The 19,676-nt window shown below is 44.9% G+C and overlaps 1 protein-coding gene across 2 annotated transcripts in view; it reads left to right on the top strand.

The window, feature by feature from the left end:
* The window catches only part of LOC126141630 (probable cytochrome P450 6a13), a 173,468-nt gene that overhangs the window by 119,498 nt on the left and 34,294 nt on the right, over positions 1-19,676 (top strand). The window contains exons 3-4 of one of the 2 annotated variants that reach the window (XM_049915267.1): positions 8,095-8,445; positions 18,735-18,960. The exons of the other annotated variant lie outside the window; for it this stretch is intronic. Coding sequence (XP_049771224.1) covers positions 8,095-8,445; positions 18,735-18,960 — 577 coding nt within the window. The remainder of the gene's footprint in view (positions 1-8,094; positions 8,446-18,734; positions 18,961-19,676) is intronic. 2 annotated transcript variants of the gene reach the window in all.

The raw sequence follows: 19,676 nt of genomic DNA, 5'->3' as shown, positions 1-19,676 counted from the left end.
TGAAGATTAGTGTTATACTCAAATGTGTTATTTAAGTTTGGGAAGCAGATAAAAAACCTGACGATGCCAAGTCGGGGCTGTATGGAGGATGATCGATGATAGTGAACCCAAGGTGTCGGACTGGTGGAGAAGTCGCAGCTCTAGTGTATGTTCTGGTAATATCGTGGGGAAAGAGACGGTGTTCCATGCGAGGACGAACTCCTCGATCCTCGAATTCGAAATTCAATACCAGCACGTTGTTTCTCACTCACCGATGCAGTTACCGTTACACATCACCCTAGTTTCAAGCTTTAACTGGGTCCCTTCCAACGGCAGAAAGCAGCAGACATCGCCTTGTAACTATGAAGAATGGATATGTCGAATGCTAGCAACTTCTGTTTCATTTAAAGGGGTTGAGGAGTTTTTCATATAAAAATTAGGAGACATTACTTTTCAGCGCGCCCTTTTATTGTCTTCACCTATTTCTTTATTACTGTCATTTTATGATTTCTCTGATTTCCTTTGTTGTTGGTGGCTTTCAGTTAGGTTCTGTTTGGATTACGTTACCCGAATTCTTCCTTTGGTTGGTCACAGTTGTGGAGTTTCCCGAAGTACTCTCAACCTGCGTAATGAGGCCTCAGGCTTGGGACTAGCAAAGCGGGATTTGATATATATATATATATATATATATATATATATATATATATATATATATATACAGGGTGTTACAAAAAGGTACGCCCAAACACATTCCTCACACACAAATAAAGAAAAGATGTTACGTGCACATGTGTCCGGAAACGCTTGATTTCCATGTTAGAGCTCATTTTAGTTTCGTCAGTATGTACTGCACTTCCTCGATTCACCGCCAGTTGGTCCAATTGAAGTAAGGTAATGTTGACTTCGGTGCTTGTGTTGACATGCGACTCATTGCTCTACAGTACTAGCATCGAGCACATCAGTACGTAGCATCAACAGGTTAGTGTTCATCACGAACGTGGTTTTGCAGTCAGTGCAATGTCTACAAATGCGGGGTTGGCAGATGCCCATTTGATGTATGGATTAGCACGGGGCAATAGCCGTGGCGCGGTACGTTTGTATTGAGACAGATTTCCAGAACGAAGGTGTCCTGACAGGAAGACGTTCGAAGCAATTGATAGGCGTCTTAGGGACCGATGGTTTGATAGAGGCGGACCAATTTCATGGCCTCCACGCTCTCCTGACCTCAACCCTCTTGACTTTCATTTATGGGGGCATTTGAAAGCTCTTGTCTATGCAACCCCGGTATCAAATGTAGAGACTCTTCGTGCTTGTATTGTGGACGGCTGTGATACAATACGCCATTCTCCAGGGCTGCATCAGCGCATCAGGGATTCCATGCGACGGAGGGTGGATGCATATATCCTCGCAAACGGAGGACATTTTGAACAGTTCCTGTAACAAAGTGTTTGAAGTCACGCTGGTACGATCTGTTGCTGTGTGTTTCCATTCCATGATTAATGTGATTTGAAGAGAAGTAATAAAATGAGCTCTAACAGGGAAGGTAAGCGTTTCCGGACACATGTCCACATAACATATTTTCTTTCTTTGTGTGTGAGGAATATTTCCTGAAAGTTTAGCCGTACCGTATATATATATCGTGATTTTGTTATTAACGTTCAAATATCTCTGAAAGCGTTCAGACAAGTAATTTGATGTAAAACACAGGGAGCTGCAAATGTCGGCAAATACCCCGAAAGTGGATGCGTAATGTCGAACATAAGACGTCACCAGACGAAATACGTCGCCGCACGTGTAGTGGTTGAGCCTAACGGTCTTTCAGACCTGATAAACCCAAGTCGTACATTGACATCGGTGTTGGTCTGAAACCAAGTGCGCGACTTCCGCACTTGGAGCTCAGGTTTCGAGTCTTGCTTTTGGCAGACAGTATTTTTTTCACTGCGTTGGATGGTTAGACGTTTATATTGAGCTAAGATTTATCATTTTATTTACCAGTCTCGCGGTATCCACTGGTTTATTGGAAAAACTGAAAGGTCCCCTTAGAACAATTATACATGACTGTGCTTAAACTGACACAGAATATTTTTTTAGCGCAACGCAATCTGACTTTCAAAAATCCCTAAAAAAGAATGGCCCTGACTAACATTAACCTATACATTTCACAAATCACTTACATCAGAAAAATCTTCGTTACTCGAACTACTGCAATACAGCGAGCGCCACTACTGCCAGCTAAATAAAAGATTCAAACTACGGAAGGCACTAACTGCTGATAGGCATAGTTAGCAAATGAAAGATTTTAATAGAGAACAAACAATGTATTTATCTTAATAGTCATAATATATATAGCAGTTCATGACATCCAGTCTTACTAATTTCAAGACTCCGCCATTTCTCTCTCCACATCCACCACTGCTGGCGGCTCACCTCCAACTGCGCAGCGCTACGCGCTGTTCACATCCAGCTGCCCAACACCACACTGGCAGACAACAATGCAAACTAGCCACAGACTGCACACAGCACAGCCAGTGATTTTCATACAGAGCGCTACATGGCGTTACCAATAAGAAAACCTAAACAGCCTACTTACAAAACCCACCGTATGTCTTCACAAGTGTATAAGCTTCCGATTTGCATCTCCGTCAGTAAATGACATACGTTTTCTTTACCCAATTACGAATGATCAAAAGCAGAAGGGACGAAAGGAAATAAACACAAAATAAGAACAACATATGTGATGTGTACAACCATAATACGCACTACACTTTCGGTATGTTTATGATGTAAAGCTTTACTGTAGGCCTGATCCCGTTTGGTTTGCATTCGAATGCGCCACATGTAAGAAGGACACCGCACAGAGGTTTTAAAGCTTGACAGGAGGCGTTTGTCTGCTGGGATATCTTATGCACGGTATGCCATGTGCCTATCACTGCCAAATATCGGATATCGGCCAATCAGAAGATGCCTAAATGAAGGTGAAACACGACGTTGGAAAACAATAATAAAAAAAGTAACACCGCAAACAAGGGTGCTTGCTTCTTCGTTTCTCATTCATTTTTGGGGTATTTCCTCTAATTTGGAATTTCTTATATTAAATTACTTGTCTCAGCGTCATTTACGTCGCTCCGGGGTTTTTTAAACGTTAATAAGAATTATATTTATAGAGGGTGATTTTTTCCACCACGTACGAACTCTAACGATTGATCGACGAGAGAATACGGAACAAAGAACGTCTAATGAATTTATGTTCGGAAATGCATGGTTTCCAAGTTATTCAGAAAGGAGTCTACTAGGATACACTTATTTGTGGTACTCGAATACGATAGCAATGTTAATTTAAACTAAAGTGCAACTAACAACTTTACCCTGGAAGTCTTCCATTTAGTCCGTGTTTGCGTAGAAAAACAACAATATCAGAAATTGATTCCGCCTTGATGCAAAACAATACACTCTTTACCGCTCTGAGAAAACTGACCAAGGACACAGAACAGAAAGCACACACACGCAAAAGAACCACTACCCCATTACACACAGACACATATAAGGAAACGAAGACGTCGTAATTCGGAACATCCATTACTCCTCTAGCGACACACGCGAACAGCAAGATGGCGTAATGTTCTTGATCGTAAACAAAGTGCCAAAGTTTTGTTTTTCTGTGTACAGAATCAGCTACATGCCGTCCAACGAACGAGAGTACAATACTAAGTAATTAACAGCCCAGTACACACCAAAACTGGATTCCACAACACTACAGCAACCTCAAATGTATATTGCTGGAGTACGAAGTTCACCTTCTAGTATTTGTTTACTAACAGCCGCGCATACAGTTGTAGATGATATGATGTACGCTGAGCAGAACCAGCAACAGAAAAATGTATAGAATATGTGCAGCAAACAGCGAGAGTAATTCTTAAAAACATGCCATTACATATAATAAATAACATAGTATGAAAGTATCTATAGAAGAACTATATGTCAAAAAAGGAACAGTAAAAATGTAATAATGTGTTACTGTGTTTGTATAACTATGTTATTTTCTGCATGTTTTAGATTTAAAATAAACACTGATGATGCTGACGTTTGTCGCCGAAACTAGTTTAGGAAAATAAAAAAAATGGTTTAAATGGCTCTGAGCACTATGGGACTTAACAGCTATGGTCATCAGTCCCCTAGAACTTAGAACTACTTAAACCTAACTAACCTAAGGACAGAACACAACACCCAGTCATCACGAGGCAGAGAAAATCCCTGACCCCGCCGGGAATCAAACCCGGGAACCCGGGCGTGGAAAGCGAGGACGCTACCGCACGACCACGAGCTGCGGACTTAGGAAAATAAATAAGTAAACAGATAAGAAGGTATTTGCATCAAGGCGGACTGATAGGCTTTATAATGCGGATCGCTGACTGTGCACAACTGCAGAGCCAAAGAGATTGCTTCTGGTCTGATACAGCAGTGTTGGAGTAAGAAAGCGCTTGGCGCATCGAGGTAGGTAGCTGCATGTGAGCTAAACAGGACGGAGTAGGCAGTTTTTGTGGTGTGTACTGTGAAGCCATCAAGTGTTAGATTAACGTAGTTATGTCAATATTGTTGAATATGGGCGCAGCTATCTTCATCCAAACAAGGTAAATATGTGAAACAATTATTATTTTCGTTTTGCTACCGCGTTAGTATACATCAGTTGGCTGATAATTGCCAACTGTTGTGTAGCCCCAGAATGTACGTAAGCTGATTTGATAAAATGGCGAATTAGATATTTCACTTTTGTCGCGTTTCTAATATTTGTTAACAGAGAGGTACGTGTAATTTCGTGATTTGCCTTTACACTGGTTTAGTGAGGTTACATAATAATTGCTGTATTAATCTCATTGTTCGTGAATCAATTAGTAAATATGATGTATTTTTCTGCAATGTAGTTTTAATTGTCAATTGTTTTTGAGAAGACAAACTTAAATTGGAATATAATTTTGCTAAAAAAGTCAGTGTTAATAATTCACCACAATGAGTCTTGCCTTCCAGATTGGGTCATACGGTTTTCAAAGAAATCGGATTTTTCATAAATGTTTTCTTTTATCAGCCAAAATAATTTCTTGTACATTCCAAAGTATTAGGGTCACATTGCTGAGCCTACAGCTAGCATATTTATATTTTTTTCATGAGAGATCAAAATATATCGCATTTCACCGTTGCTGCTTTAGAGGTAAGACCATTTAATTTATTTACGTACACAGGGACCAAAGATATCATTTTTGAACAGGGCCAGAGGATTTAGTGCCCATGTGACAGAATGTACGGGTGATCAAAAAGTCAGTATAAATTTGAAAACTTAATAAACCACGGAATAATGTAGATAGAGAGGTAAAACTTGACACCCATGCTTGGAATGACGTGGGGTTTCATTAGAACAAAAAAAGAAAGTATTGCTAGACGCGTGAAAGATCTCTTGCGCCCGTCGTTTGGTGATGATCGTGTGCTCAGCCGCCACTTTCGTCATGCTTGGCCTCCCAGGTCCCCAGACCTCAGTCCGTGCGATTATTGGCTTTGGGGTTACCTGAAGTCGCAAGTGTATCGTGATCGACCGATATCTCTAGGGATGCTGAAAGACAACATCCGACGCCAATGCCTCACCATAACTCCGGACATGCTTTACAGTGCTGTTCACAACACTATTCCTCGACTACAGCTATTGTTGAGGAATGATGGTGGACATATTGAGTATTTCCTGTAAAGAACATCATCTTTGCTTTGTCTTACTTTGTTATACTAATTATTGATATTCTGATCAGATGAAGCGCCATCTGTCGGATAATTTTTGGTATTTTTGTATTTTTTTTTGTTTCTAATAAAACCCCATGTCATTCCAAGCATGTGTGTCAATTCGTACGTCTCTATGTACATTATTACGTGATTTATTCAGTTTTCAAATTTATACTGACTTTTTGATCACCCGGTATTTTGCATTGACGGTTTTTCTTTATTGGTATTCGGAGTTACGTTGCCCAATCGATTCGTATTAAGGTTTGCTAGCAATAACACAGAGTAAGTACATTACTTACAGTTACAACACGCTAGACGATAATTCAAGCTTTGTATCCATTCCACAGTTCAGACATTCATTCAACGTCATCGTAAAATTTTATTTTTTAAAGGACGTTACCATTTATTCAATCGTACATTGTTACCGTACCACCCTCTCGCAGGAAACCAAGCGTACTACCACCGTGTTTGCATGGTAAAGCGGGCGTTAGACCGCAGTCTCTACAACAAAGTTTGCGTGAATTAATGGTCTCTAGCATGAAAACCATGCATTTCTGGACATAATTTCGTTAGAAACTCTTTGTTCCGTATCCTCTCATCTATCAATCCCCTATAGTTTATACACGGTGGAAAAAAAATCACCCTATACATATGGTACGAGGGTTGTTTTTTTAAGTAAGGGCCGTTCGCGCGTATAGTCCCGTAGTTCGCGCGGACGCTGCAGCAAGCCACCGCGCCACTTGCCGGCATCCATCCCGTTCACACTGATGCAAGTTTCAGCTCTGTAGCTGACGTGTACGCATCGCTGTGCTATTTTATAATGTTTACGATTATTGAATCGCCCGCCGCGTGTGAGATACGGTCAGTGATACCTTTTTTGACCGCAAGAAGCCTATCAGAAGCAGAAATTCATCATCAGTTAACAGAAGTTTATGGCTCGAATGCAATGAGTGAAGTGCGTCAGTGGATTAGAGAGTTTAAAAATGGCCGTGAAAACGTCCATGACGAAGAACGCTCAGGCCGGCCCTCTGTGATCAGTGATGATTTGGTGGCTGCAGTCGAAACAAAGATTCGTGAGGACAGAAGATTCACAATTTCCACTCTTTCTTTGGAATTTCCACAAGTTTCAAGATCGGTTTTGTACAAAATGGTGTCTGAAAACTTAAACTGTGTTCTCGGTGGGTACCCAGACTCCTCACAGAGGACCACAAAGGGAAGAGATTTGCCACTTCATTGGACTTTTTGATTCGTTACGAGGAAGAAGGGGATGACATGTTGAGTCAAATTGTCACTGGAGATGAAACATGGGTATCCCATATCACTCCCGAAAGCAAGCGACAATCGATGGAATGGCGACACACAACCTCACCCGTCAAGGTCAAAGCCAACCGGCCGCTGTCAAAGCGCAAGATTATGGCAACTGTGTTCTGGGACCGGCGCGGTGTTTTGCTAGTGGACTTTATGCCACGAGGAACGACAATCAACTCAGATGCCTACTGTGCAACTCTAAAGAAGCTCCGCAGAGCAATTCAAAACAAAAGGCGCGGCATGCTGACAAAAGGAGTTTTGCTCCTGCACGATAACGCTAGGCCTCACACCTCTCAAAAGACTCGGGATTTGATTGATTCTTTTGGCTGGGAAGTTTTGGACCGTGCACCATACAGCCCCGACCATGCTCCTAGCGATTTTCACCTTTTCCGGGACCTGAAACACCATCTTGGCGGGCAGCGCTTCAATGACGACGATGAAGTGAAAGCTGCCGTGAACTCTTGGCTGTCGGAGCAGGCGGCCGAATTCTTTGAAGAGGGAATTAAAGACGTAGTTGTACGGTATGACAAGTGCTTAAATAAACAAGGCAACTATGTAGAAAATAGGTAAAAGTGTGTAGAATCAGAAAATAAAGGTTTTTTTACAAAAGTATTTATATCTTTTTTAAAAAATATAACCGGCACTTACTTAAAAAACGACCCTCGTACAAACGCTGCAAGCAGTGTTTAGAGTATGAAAATGAGAAAATATTTTTTTTGACACGGACCTACGATATATTCTTGGCACCGACCTACACGATCACCACGATAAAGTAAGGGAAATCAGAACTCGTACAGAAAGATATAGGAGTTCATTCTTTCCGCGCGCTATACGAGGTTAAAATAATAGAGAGTTGTGAAGGTGGTTCGATGAACCCTCTGCCAGGCACTCAAATGTGATTGCCGAATATCCATGTAGATGTAGATGTATGGGGAGTGTGGCTGTAGTTTAGCATTGTTGCCGAGTCGAGCAAGTTGTGGGACTCGGCGCGTAGTGAGGTCGGAACTCGGGCGCTGATTGGTCGGCGGGCTTGCTCGTTGTGAACAGGTGGACGAGAAGCACGACCCGCTGAGCGCGCACCTGTTCAACCTGGGCGGGCCGCGGTGGCGCGCCCTGCGCACCAAACTGACGCCGACGTTCACCTCGGGCAAGATGCGGCTCATGTTCCCGCTGATGGAGGCGTGCGCGCGCGAGATGGTCGCCGTGCTGCAGCCGCTCGCCGAGGGCCGCCAGGAGGTGGAGATCAAGGAGTGGAACGCCAGGTTCACCACTGACGTCATCGGCACCTGCGCCTTCGGCATCCAGTGCAACTCGCTGCGCGACCCCGAGTCCGAGTTCCGAAGGATGGGGCGCAGCATCCTCAACTCGCCCATACGAACACTCTTCAACTTCGTACTGGTGACGTACAGAAGTCCATTATTTGAGAACAACATACAGGGCTATTACAAATGATTGAAGCGATTTCATAAATTCACTGTAGCTCCATTCATTGACATATGGTCACGACACATTACAGATACGTAGAAAAACTCATAAAGTTTTGTTCGGCTGAAGCCGCACTTCAGGTTTCTGCCGCCAGAGCGCTCGAGAGCGCAGTGACACAAAATGGCGACAGGAGCCGAGAAAGCGTATGTCGTGCTTGAAATGCACTCACATCAGTCAGTCATAACAGTGCAACGACACTTCAGCACGAAGTTCAACAAAGATCCACCAACTGGTAACTCCATTCGGCGGTGGTATGCGCAGTTTAAAGCTTCTGGATGCCTCTGTAAGGGGAAATCAACGGGTCGGCCTGCAGTGAGCGAAGAAACGGTTGAACGCGTGCGGGCAAGTTTCACGCGTAGCCCGCGGGAAATTGGCTCATGCCATAACTGGAGACCGACAGCGCCGACTTCATCTTTCAACAGGATGCTGCTCCACCGCACTTACATCATGATGTTCGGCATTTCTTAAACAGGAGATTGGAAAACCGATGGATCGGTCGTGGTGGAGATCATGATCAGCAATTCATGTCATGGCCTCCACGCTCTCCTGACTTAACCCCCATGCGATTTCTTTCTGTGGGGTTATGTGAAAGATTCAGTGTTTAAACCTCCTCTACCAAGAAACGTGCCAGAACTGCGAGCTCGCATCAACGATGCTTTCGAACTCATTGATGGGGACATGCTGCGCCAAGTGTGGGAGGAACTTGATTATCGGCTTGATGTCTGCCGAATCACTAAAGGGGCACATATCGAACATTTGTGAATGCCTAAAAAAACGTTTTGAGTTTTTGTATGTGTGTGCAAAGCATTTTGAAAATATCTCAAATAATAAAGTTATTGTAGAGCTGTGAAATCGCTCCAATCATTTGTAATAACCCTGTATTTTTTTATGTTCTAAGGTGTAAGGGGCATTCAGAAAGAAACGAGCTGGAGTCATAATTACAGAAATATTACTGGCTGTTGAGACACTTGTCCCACTGTGACACAAGGCGGTGAATGGCTGTCTCATAAAATCCCCGGGTCTGCGATGTTAACCAGTTCCGCACGTACAGCTGTACGCCGTTCTCTGAGGTGAATCGTTTGCCCCTCAGAGGCTTTTTAAGGGGACCAAAAATGACGTAATCATAGGGAGAGAGGTCCGGACTGTATGGAGGTTGGACGAGAACCTCCCATTTGTGTTTCTGCAGGAGTATCGCGACTGTGTTGGCCGTATGAGGCTTTGCATTGTCGTGGAGCAGAATGAGCCCACAGGTGAAATTGCCTGGTCGTTTTTATTTGATCGCTTGGCGGAGGGTGGTCAAGGTATGCCAGTAACGCTGAGCATTCTCTGTTGTCCCGTGCTGCAGGAGTGAATCAGAAGGGGGCCATTTTTGGTTCCCTTGGAAAGGCTCTGAGGAGCAAACGATTCACCTCGGACGACGACGTCCAGCTGTACGGGCGGAACTGGTTAACATCGCAGCCACTCATCGCCTTGTGTCACAGTGAGACAAATGTCTCAACAGCCAGGTCAATACTTCTAACATAAAGGCACCGGTTTCTGTAATTATGCCTCTGGCTCGTTTCTTTTTGAACGCCCCTTATTCTTTCTAAGCATTAAAATTGCTTTCACTAGCCCTTTTGCTATATCGCTCTGAGGACTAGCGCCCTAAATTCCGATTACAAGCAGAAGCCCGCCCTGCGAATACCCAAACGAGTGACCTGGACACTTTCACTGAGAGAGGCAACGAAGCGTACTACTGTACCATTTCACTGAGAGAGGCTACGAGATTTTTGTCCGTACTTGAATTAACGCCTTGAGTAAAACTTTAGATATTCTTCTAAGTGCACCTAGTTGCACTTCTTGTGATGATGGTTGTTAGATGCTGAATGATATAAGTACACCTTGGGAAATCGCAGCCTATCACCTTTACCTATCAGCGAATAGTATCAGTCAACTTGCTAATATGGTATCCCTCGACCGACGAGACTTCTTGACTTGACACGTGTTTCATCGCCTAATTGAATAATTTGAAGAGAAATGTGCAGAGGGAACGCTACAGAACAATGAGGCCCAGTAAAAGCGATTACATTTGTGTCTGGCGTTGCGCGACAACCGGTACCGTGAAGGTATGCCGTGAAGGTATGCCCCGATCGCCGGTAACGCTTTGGCACGTTCCTCGGATATTAGCAGGAGGCGTATCGTTTTTAGGGGAAATAGCCGGGACGTCAGTAGTACCGGTTCAGGGAGGTCTACAAAAACTAAAACTGAAACCTTAAAAAGTACCGGGAGTGCATAGACTGACCAATTTAGATACTGTTGCTCGACGTCGGTATTGCAACTGGCCCTTTTTTCCGGATCAAGTACGACTGCTTGCTGTCGTAGAGCAATGGATGCTGGTGTTATGAAAAACCTCATCAACTATATATCAAGAACGTGAAACAGGAGTTCGTGATGGTGACATGAAGCGTGCAGTTAGTGTAACACCAATTACTGGACCGATACTTTTACACCTTACCAAAACTTCTGTTTGTTAACAATATACTGCAGCTACTTTCTGACAGAAAGAGTAATAAACAAAAAGACCTATGGTTGTTGCATGCACTACAAAGTACGAGTACACACCATTAGAATTACGAGGAGTTTCCGTTGAAAGGTAATACCCGCGAAATACAAATAGAACTATACATTCGTGGTGTGTCTCCTCCTGCATTGTCCTCCATGAAATAACAGCAGGTCGTTTTGTTGATTGCTCGTTCTCTAACAAAATGGTTGGAGTTCATTGTTCACAAACTTATCAGAAGTTATGCTCAGGTGTACAGCGATCAATCTACTCTAGCAAGAGGTGTTACAGTAACTGCAGACCACACGTGACCATGACACACCCCTGTTTCACGCTCTTGCTGTAACAGGTCATCTTCCAGTGCATCATCGCATATACAGGGTGTTACAAAGAGGTACGGCCAAACTTTCAGGAAACATTCCTCACACACAAACAAAGAAAATATGTTACGTGGACATGTGTCCGGAAACGCTTACTTTCCATGTTAGAGCTCATTTTATTACTTCCCTTCAAATCACATTAATCATGGACTGGAAAGACACAGCAACAGAACGTACCAGCGTGACTTCACTTTGTTACAGGAAATGTTCAAAATGTCCTCCGTTAGCTAGGGTACATGCATCCATCCTCCGTAGCATGGAATCCCTGATGCGCTGATGCAGCCCTGGAGAATGGCGTATTGTATCACAGCCGTCCACAATACGAGCACGAAGAGTCTCTACATTTGGTACCGGGGTTGCGTAGACAAGAGCTTTCAAATGCCCCCATAAATGAAAGACTAGAGGGTTCAGGTCAGGAGAGCGTGGAGGCCATGGAATTGGTCCGCCTCTACCAATCCATCGGTCACCGAATCTGTTGTTGAGAAGCGTACGAACACTTCGACTGAAATGTGCAGGAGCTGCAACGTGCATGAACCACATGTTGTGTCGTACTTGCAAAGGCACGTGTTCTAGCAGCGCAGGTAGAGTATCCCGTATGAAATCATGATAACCTGCTCCATTGAGAGTAGGTGGAACAACATGGGGCCCAATCAAGGCATCACCAACAATGCCTGCCCAAACGTTCATAGTAAATCTGTGTTGATGACGTGATTGCACAATTGCGTGCCGATTCTCGTCATCCCACACATGTTGATTGTGAAAATTTACAATTTGATCACGTTGGAATGAAGCCTCATCCGTAAAGAGAACATTTGTACTGAAATGGGGATTGACACATTGTTGGATGAACCATTCGCAGAAGTGTACCCGTGGACGCCAATCAGCTGCTGATAGGGCCTGCACACGCTGTACATGGTTCACCCGTAGCACTATCCATACAGTGACGTGGTCAACGTTACCTTGTACAGCAGCAACGTCTCTGACGCTGACATTAGGGTTATCGTCAACTGCACGAAGAATTGCCTCGTCCATTGCAGGTGTCCTCGTCGTTCTAGGTCTTCCCCAGTCGCGAGTCATCGGCTGGAATGTTCCGTGCTCCCTAAGACGCCGATCAATTGCTTCGAACGTCTGCCTGTTTGGACACTTTCGTTCTGGAAATCTGCCTCAATACAAACGTACCACACTACGGCTATTGCCCCGTGCTAATCCATACATCAAATGGGCATCTGCCAACTCCGCATTTGTAAACATTGCACTGAGGGCAAAACCACGTTCGTGATGAACACTAACCTGTTGATGCTACGTACTGATGTGCTTGATGCTAGTACTGTAGAGCAATGAGTCGCATGTCGACACAAGCACCGAAGTCAACATTACCTTCCTTCAATTGGGCCAACTGGCGTTGAATCGAGGAAGTACAGTACATAGTGACGAAACTAAAATGAGCTCTAACATGGAAATTAAGCGTTTCATGACAAATGTCCACATAACATCTTTTCTTTATTTGTGTGTGAGGAATGTTTCCTGAAAGCTTGGCACCACGTAGTTGTGCGACATCACGTAGTCATACTTGATCCGGAAAAAGAAAAACTGAGTCTCTGGAACAAAACTCCTCCTTCGACAGTCGGCAACAGGCGGTTGCAATACCGACATCGAACAAGAGTGCCCGGATCGGTCACTTTATGCACTACCGGTATTATGTAAGGTTTTGGTTGGAGTTTGTGTACACCTCTGTGTGCGTGTGCTATTGATTCAGTCTGCCGTTTCTGCCAAGGCGTTATCGCAGATGGCAGCCTACAACCCAGGTAATGGTTCTCGCGGAACACCGGTAACAACTCTTACCGTGCGCGTGAAACATGCTGTTTATACAAGCAAACACAGAAATGCGATATAGCCTGTAACAGACTTTTATAGGAAGCATCCACAGTTCTGGATACCTCGGCGAGATGGCGCCTTGCTGTCGGATAAGGAATTCATCGAACACACTGAAACCTAAACGAGAGTAGGTTCAGTCCCTAGAGAGAGAGAGGAATGTTCAACTGAATCGAATCAAGAAACTGAGAGTTGGTAGACATGACTCACGGCAAGACCCAATCTTCCATATGTCGTCAGCCGTGGGTCTCGTACTGAATGGTGCTCGGATAGTCTGATGGTAAGGCGCACATTCGTGACAAGAGGGAAATTCGGGTTCGAATCCCGGCCTGACACAAATTTTCATTTCATCATTCCATTACACAACTGATGGTCCATATGCGAATACGTTTCATGTGTTTCACAACGGCTGTTCCTTCAGACATGAATGTATGTCCGAAGGAACATTGCATCGCAATTCGGAATAACACAGGCACTGAAATATCGTATCGCATAGTTTCGGGCTTCATCCTAATACTAATACGTGAGCGCAGAAAATTGAAGTACCAATTTGTAATATTAATTGTTCAAGGAGTCCAATGAAGCTTATGTAATTCGAAAGGTACTTTGCCATAGATGTGTACGAAAGAAAATTAGGTGTGTATGTAAACGCTAAGAGAGGTAAAAGGACGCAGAGATACACGGATGAGAAAAGTTCTTTTCTGTCTCTCACACCGCTACCAACTTCTACCGCACGCGCCGAGTGCTATGGTAGAAATAAAACACGAAATTAACGTTCTGTGAGAACGCAGTCGAGGGACGTTCGCCCTTAAATGTTGTAGATGATTCATTTGCAGTGACACATCCACACCGGGCAGCTACAATGCTGCAGCAAAACATCTTAGTAACGACGCCTTTGGGCGAACGCACACTGTGCACAGCGTTGTTTATTGACGTTATTGCTTTTTGCTTACTTTTGTTTAAGAGCAAAAGAAAGTGACTCTGATTTTATTTCCCGCTTTTATCACAAAATTTGAAGTGAGTTCATAATTTCCATTTCTCCTTTTTGGATAGCTACACTCCCCTTATTATACGGAAACTATATTTGTTTTTGGCTGTGCATCGGAGAAGAACACTAACAGTCGGGCTGCAAAACAAAGAGGACAGACACAATTTTTGCGTAGAGAATAATGTAGACATCGATAGTGCAAATTCGGTTGCCATTATAAAAGATACATTTAAACGTGCAGTTAACCTAATTTCAAATAATTTTGAAACTTATAAATGCAATTTGATGAACTTCCTGAGCAGATTTTGTAATCCAAAACATTTCGCACCTGAGGTTACTTTATGTCACAGAAAAGCATTCACATTAAGTTGCCGTAAGTGAAATGTTAATTTTCAGCCGTCAGTTAAAAATTTATTTTCAACGCACTTTATCAAGGACTCACTTCAAATGATCGGGCATCCACAACACAGAATTTTCCATGGCCTGTCTTGAGGCTGAAATGTCAGACACTCTTACGTGGAATGTGTCACTTTCGGATACACGAAACTTTTTATCATGGATCAGGTCGGTTCATTTCTACGTATGGTCGTTCATCATGTTGTGCGCAACTATTTTTGTATGACGTTGACACAATTGGTCGAATTTCGACCATATGGGATAACAATAGACAAAAATATCTGTGTATATCTGTAAATAATGTACCTTTACTATCGAATATTCCAAGGATTTGACCTGGCCCTAAACGGATCACGCATTAAAACATTTCACTTCGATGCTTTCCGAAAACAGAAGTGCTTTAATATGAATTACTTCCGTGTGGTCCCCGATTAGGATGGGAAACTTGTCTGAAATCAGAGGTGCGCAGATTCTTGCGCTTGACTGTTTCTGCTTTTTCTCTTGTGAGTTTCTTTCCTTGTGGTGTTAATACTACTCACAAATGAGAAAAGTAAATGTTAATGGAAATTACACACCCTGCATAAGATATGTATCTCAAATGAGAGTAGTTTCTATTATTTGTTGTTAGTATTTTATGATTTACGTCGTGTATGTTTTCACTGTTTTCAGTTACAGTTATCCTAATGAAGTTTGCATTTAGCACAAATATTTTGTTTCCATCCTGAAATTTTCCAGGAGAAAACCAACATTAATGAGGAAAAGACCATCAGACAGGCACAATATATTTCGAGGAACGAAAATTATTCGAGGCGTAGCCCCGAGAATTTTGTACACATTTAGCTCATGCTCATAAATTAGGGATAATGCTGATACATGGTGAAACAACGGTCTGGTCGGCGGTTTGCGGGTTTAAATCATCTCGGGGTATGACCGTGCGGTGCATTTGACCTGCGGTCGTCGCACGGTGGCGCAGGCAGCAGTCCACATACGCTGAGGTGTGTTGGTGAATGTCAGAGTACGGTGCAGCGAGTAAGTGTGCAGACGTTTTCAGATGTGCTAATGATGACTGTGTGTTGAAAATGGCTCAAAGAACACATACTGATGACGTTATGAGGGGTAGAATACTAGGGCGACTGGAGGCTGGTCAAACACAGCAGGTCGTAGTACGAACCCTCCGTGTGCCACAAAGTGCGATCTCAAGATTATGGCAACGAGTCCAGCAGACAGGAAACGTCTCCAGTCGCTACAGTAAGGGACGTCCACAGTGTACAACACCACAAGAAGACCGATATCTTACCATCAGTGCCCGCAGACGGCCACGGAGTACTGCAGGTAGCCTTGCTCGGCACCTTACCGCAGCCACTGGAACAGTTGTCTCCAGACACACAGTCTATTGACGACTGAAAAGACATGGTTTATTCGGCCGGAGACCTGCAAGGTGCATTCCACTGACCCCTGGTCACAGGAAAGCCCTTAAATCCTGGTGTCAAGAACACATAACATGCTCGTTGGAACAGTAGCCCCAGGTTATGTTCACGGACGAGTCCAGGTATAGTCTGAACAGTGGTTCTCGCCGGGTTTTCATCTGGCGTGAACCAGGAACCAGATACCAACCCCTTAACGTCCTTGAAAGGGACCTGTATGGAGGTTGTGGTTTGATGGTGTGGGGTGGGATTATGATTGGTGCTCGTACACCCCTGCATAGCTTTGACAGAGGAACTGTAACAGGTCAAGTGTATCGGGACGTCATTTTGCACCAGTATGTCCGCCTTTTGAGGGGTAGAGTGGGTCCCATCTTCCTCCTGATGGATGATAACGCACGGCCCCACCGAGCTGCCATCGTCTAGGAATACCTTGAAAGAGAAGATATCAGGCGAATGGAGTGGCCTGCCTGTTCTCCAGACCTAAACCCCATCGAGTAAGTCTGGGATACTCTCGGTCGACGTATCACTGCACGTCTTCAAACCCCTACAACACTTCAGAAACTCCGACAGATACTGGTGCAAGAATGGGAGGCTGTACCCTAGCAGCTGCTCGACCACCTGATCCAGAGTATGCCAACACGTTGTGCGGCCTGTGTACGTGTGCACGGTGATCATATCACATATTGATGTAGGGCTACATGCGCAGGAAACTGCAGTTTTGTACGACGTGTGTTTCGGGATGGTTTTCTCAACTTATCACCAGTACCGAGTACTTACAAATCCGTGTCGTGTGTGTTCCCTATGTGCCTATGCTATTAGCGCCAGATTAGTGTAGTGCCACGTTGTGTATCACCACATTCTGCAATTACACTTAATATACACTCCTGAAAATGGAAAAAAGAACACATTGACACCGGTGTGTCAGACCCACCATACTTGCTCCGGACACTGCGAGAGGGCTGTACAAGCAATGATCACACGCACGGCACAGCGGACACACCAGGAACCGCGGTGTTGGCCGTCGAATGGCGCTAGCTGCGCAGCATTTGTGCACCGCCGCCGTCAGTGTCAGCCAGTTTGCCGTGGCATACGGAGCTCCATCGCAGTCTTTAACACTGGTAGCATGCCGCGACAGCGTGGACGTGAACCGTATGTGCAGTTGACGGACTTTGAGCGAGGGCGTATAGTGGGCATGCGGGAGGCCGGGTGGACGTACCGCCGAATTGCTCAACACGTGGGGCGTGAGGTCTCCACAGTACATCGATGTTGTCGCCTGTGGTTGGCGGACGGTGCACGTGCCCGTCGACCTGGGACCGGACCGCAGCGACGCACGGATGCACGCCAAGACCGTAGGATCCTACGCAGTGCCGTAGGGGACCGCACCGCCACTTCCCAGCAAATTAGGGACACTGTTGCTCCTGGGGTATCGGCGAGGACCATTCGCAACCGTCTCCATGAAGCTGGGCTACGGTCCCGCACACCGTTAGGCCGTCTTCCGCTCACGCCCCAACATCGTGCAGCCCGCCTCCAGTGGTGTCGCGACAGGCGTGAATGGAGGGACGAATGGAGACGTGTCGTCTTCAGCGATGAGAGTCGCTTCTGCCTTGGTGCCAGTGATGGTCGTATGCGTGTTTGGCGCCGTGCAGGTGAGCGCCACAATCAGGACTGCATACGACCGAGGCACACAGGGCCAACACTCGGCATCATGGTGTGGGGAGCGATCTCCTACACTGGCCGTACACCACTGGTGATCGTCGAGGGGACACTGAATAGTGCACGGTACATCCAAACCGTCATCGAACCCATCGTTCTACCATTCCTAGACCGGCAAGGGAACTTGCTGTTCCAACAGGACAATGCACGTCCGCATGTATCCCGTGCCACCCAACGTGCTCTAGAAGGTGTAAGTCAACTACCCTGGCCAGCAAGATCTCCGGATCTGTCTCCCATGGAGCATGTTTGGGACTGGATGAAGCGTCGTCTCACGCGGTCTGCACGTCCAGCACGAACGCTGGTCCAACTGAGGCGCCAGGTGGAAATGGCATGGCAAGCCGTTCCACAGGACTACATCCAGCATCTCTACGATCGTCTCCATGGGAGAATAGCAGCCTGCATTGCTGCGAAAGGTGGATATACACTGTACTAGTGCCGACATTGTGCATGCTCTGTTGCCTGTGTCTATGTGTCTGTGTTTCTGTCAGTGTGATCATGTGATGAATCTGACCCCAGGAATGTGTCAATGAAGTTTCCCCTTCCTCGGACAATGAATTCACGGTGTTCTTATTTCAGTTTCCAGGAGTGTATAAGCACGAGTGTATTTTTATCTTAGGAACCCACCTTCCTTTACGTTATCCAAGGTGAACCATGAACAGACTGCGAACAACGTCTCGAACCCATCTGTTTAGAATACGACGCGTTACAGATTTCTATGTCACTGATAATTACGAAAACAGCTGTGGTTTCTCAAGCCATCGAGAATAAAATAAGAAAATTGCGTCTCGTTGTCACTCGACGCATCTTTCTTTATGCCTCAAGTCGTTGATATTGAAAAGCAGTGAATGTACCTTACGCCTCTGACGTAATAACTGAACGCCGTGTTTAAGGTGCGTATTGGTTACCTCCTGCACATAAATTCTGTAAGTCCGGAGTGTGAGCGCTTCTTCATGGGTGTCGTGCGTGATACAGTGGACTACCGCAAGAAGAACAGCGTGAAGAGGAACGACTTCGTCAACCTGCTGCTGCAGCTGCAGGAGAAGGGACACGTCGACCCCGACCACGAATGTGCAGACACTGGGAAAAAAGTCGCTCACTCGCCGGACATCGACTTCAGTAAGTATACGTACGTCATCAACAACACGTCGCAAGGCGTGCAGGAAACTGACAGATTTTTCGTTCTATGAAAACTGTTAACGGGAATAGTCTCTTTGATATTCTGACGATATTAAGCAGAAAATTCAGGCAGGAAATGGTTACCTACAGGTTATAAGAAATCAAACTGAAGTTGTAAAAGTTGAAAGAAGCAAGGGAACTAGTACTTGAGAATGCAATGAGACACACTGTTATCTCGCTTCCCGCGCCCGGGTTACCGGGTTCGATTCCCGGCGAGGTCAGGGATTTTCTCTGCCTCGTGATGACTGGGTGTTGTGTGATGTCCTTAGATTAGTTAGGTTTAAGTAGTTCTAAGTTCTAGGGGACTGATGACCATGGATGTTAAGTCCCATAGTGCTCAGAGCCATTTGAACCATTTTTAGACACACTGATATTGAATCGTGCGGTAAATCAAACAGCGGGGGAAACAAAGCATGACTTGGGGAATAGATTTAAGGATAAAAGGGAAGAAACCAAAATTTTTAAGTTTCCCGATTACGTTGTATTTCCGTCAGAGACTGCAAAGGATGTCGTATATCAGTTTAACGGAATGCGTAGTGTCCTGAACATAGGTTATGGAGATGCTCATCAACAAAAGTGAAACATTGTGATCTAATTAATTCAGGTAATGCTGGGGGTATTAGATTACAAAATCGGATCCTGAAAGTATCAGACGA

Source organism: Schistocerca cancellata, unplaced genomic scaffold (assembly GCF_023864275.1).
Source record: "Schistocerca cancellata isolate TAMUIC-IGC-003103 unplaced genomic scaffold, iqSchCanc2.1 HiC_scaffold_732, whole genome shotgun sequence".
NCBI classification, from domain to species: Eukaryota; Metazoa; Arthropoda; class Insecta; order Orthoptera; family Acrididae; genus Schistocerca; species Schistocerca cancellata.
Note: the sequence above shows the minus strand (reverse complement) of the source record. Positions and strands in the feature narration are given on the sequence as shown.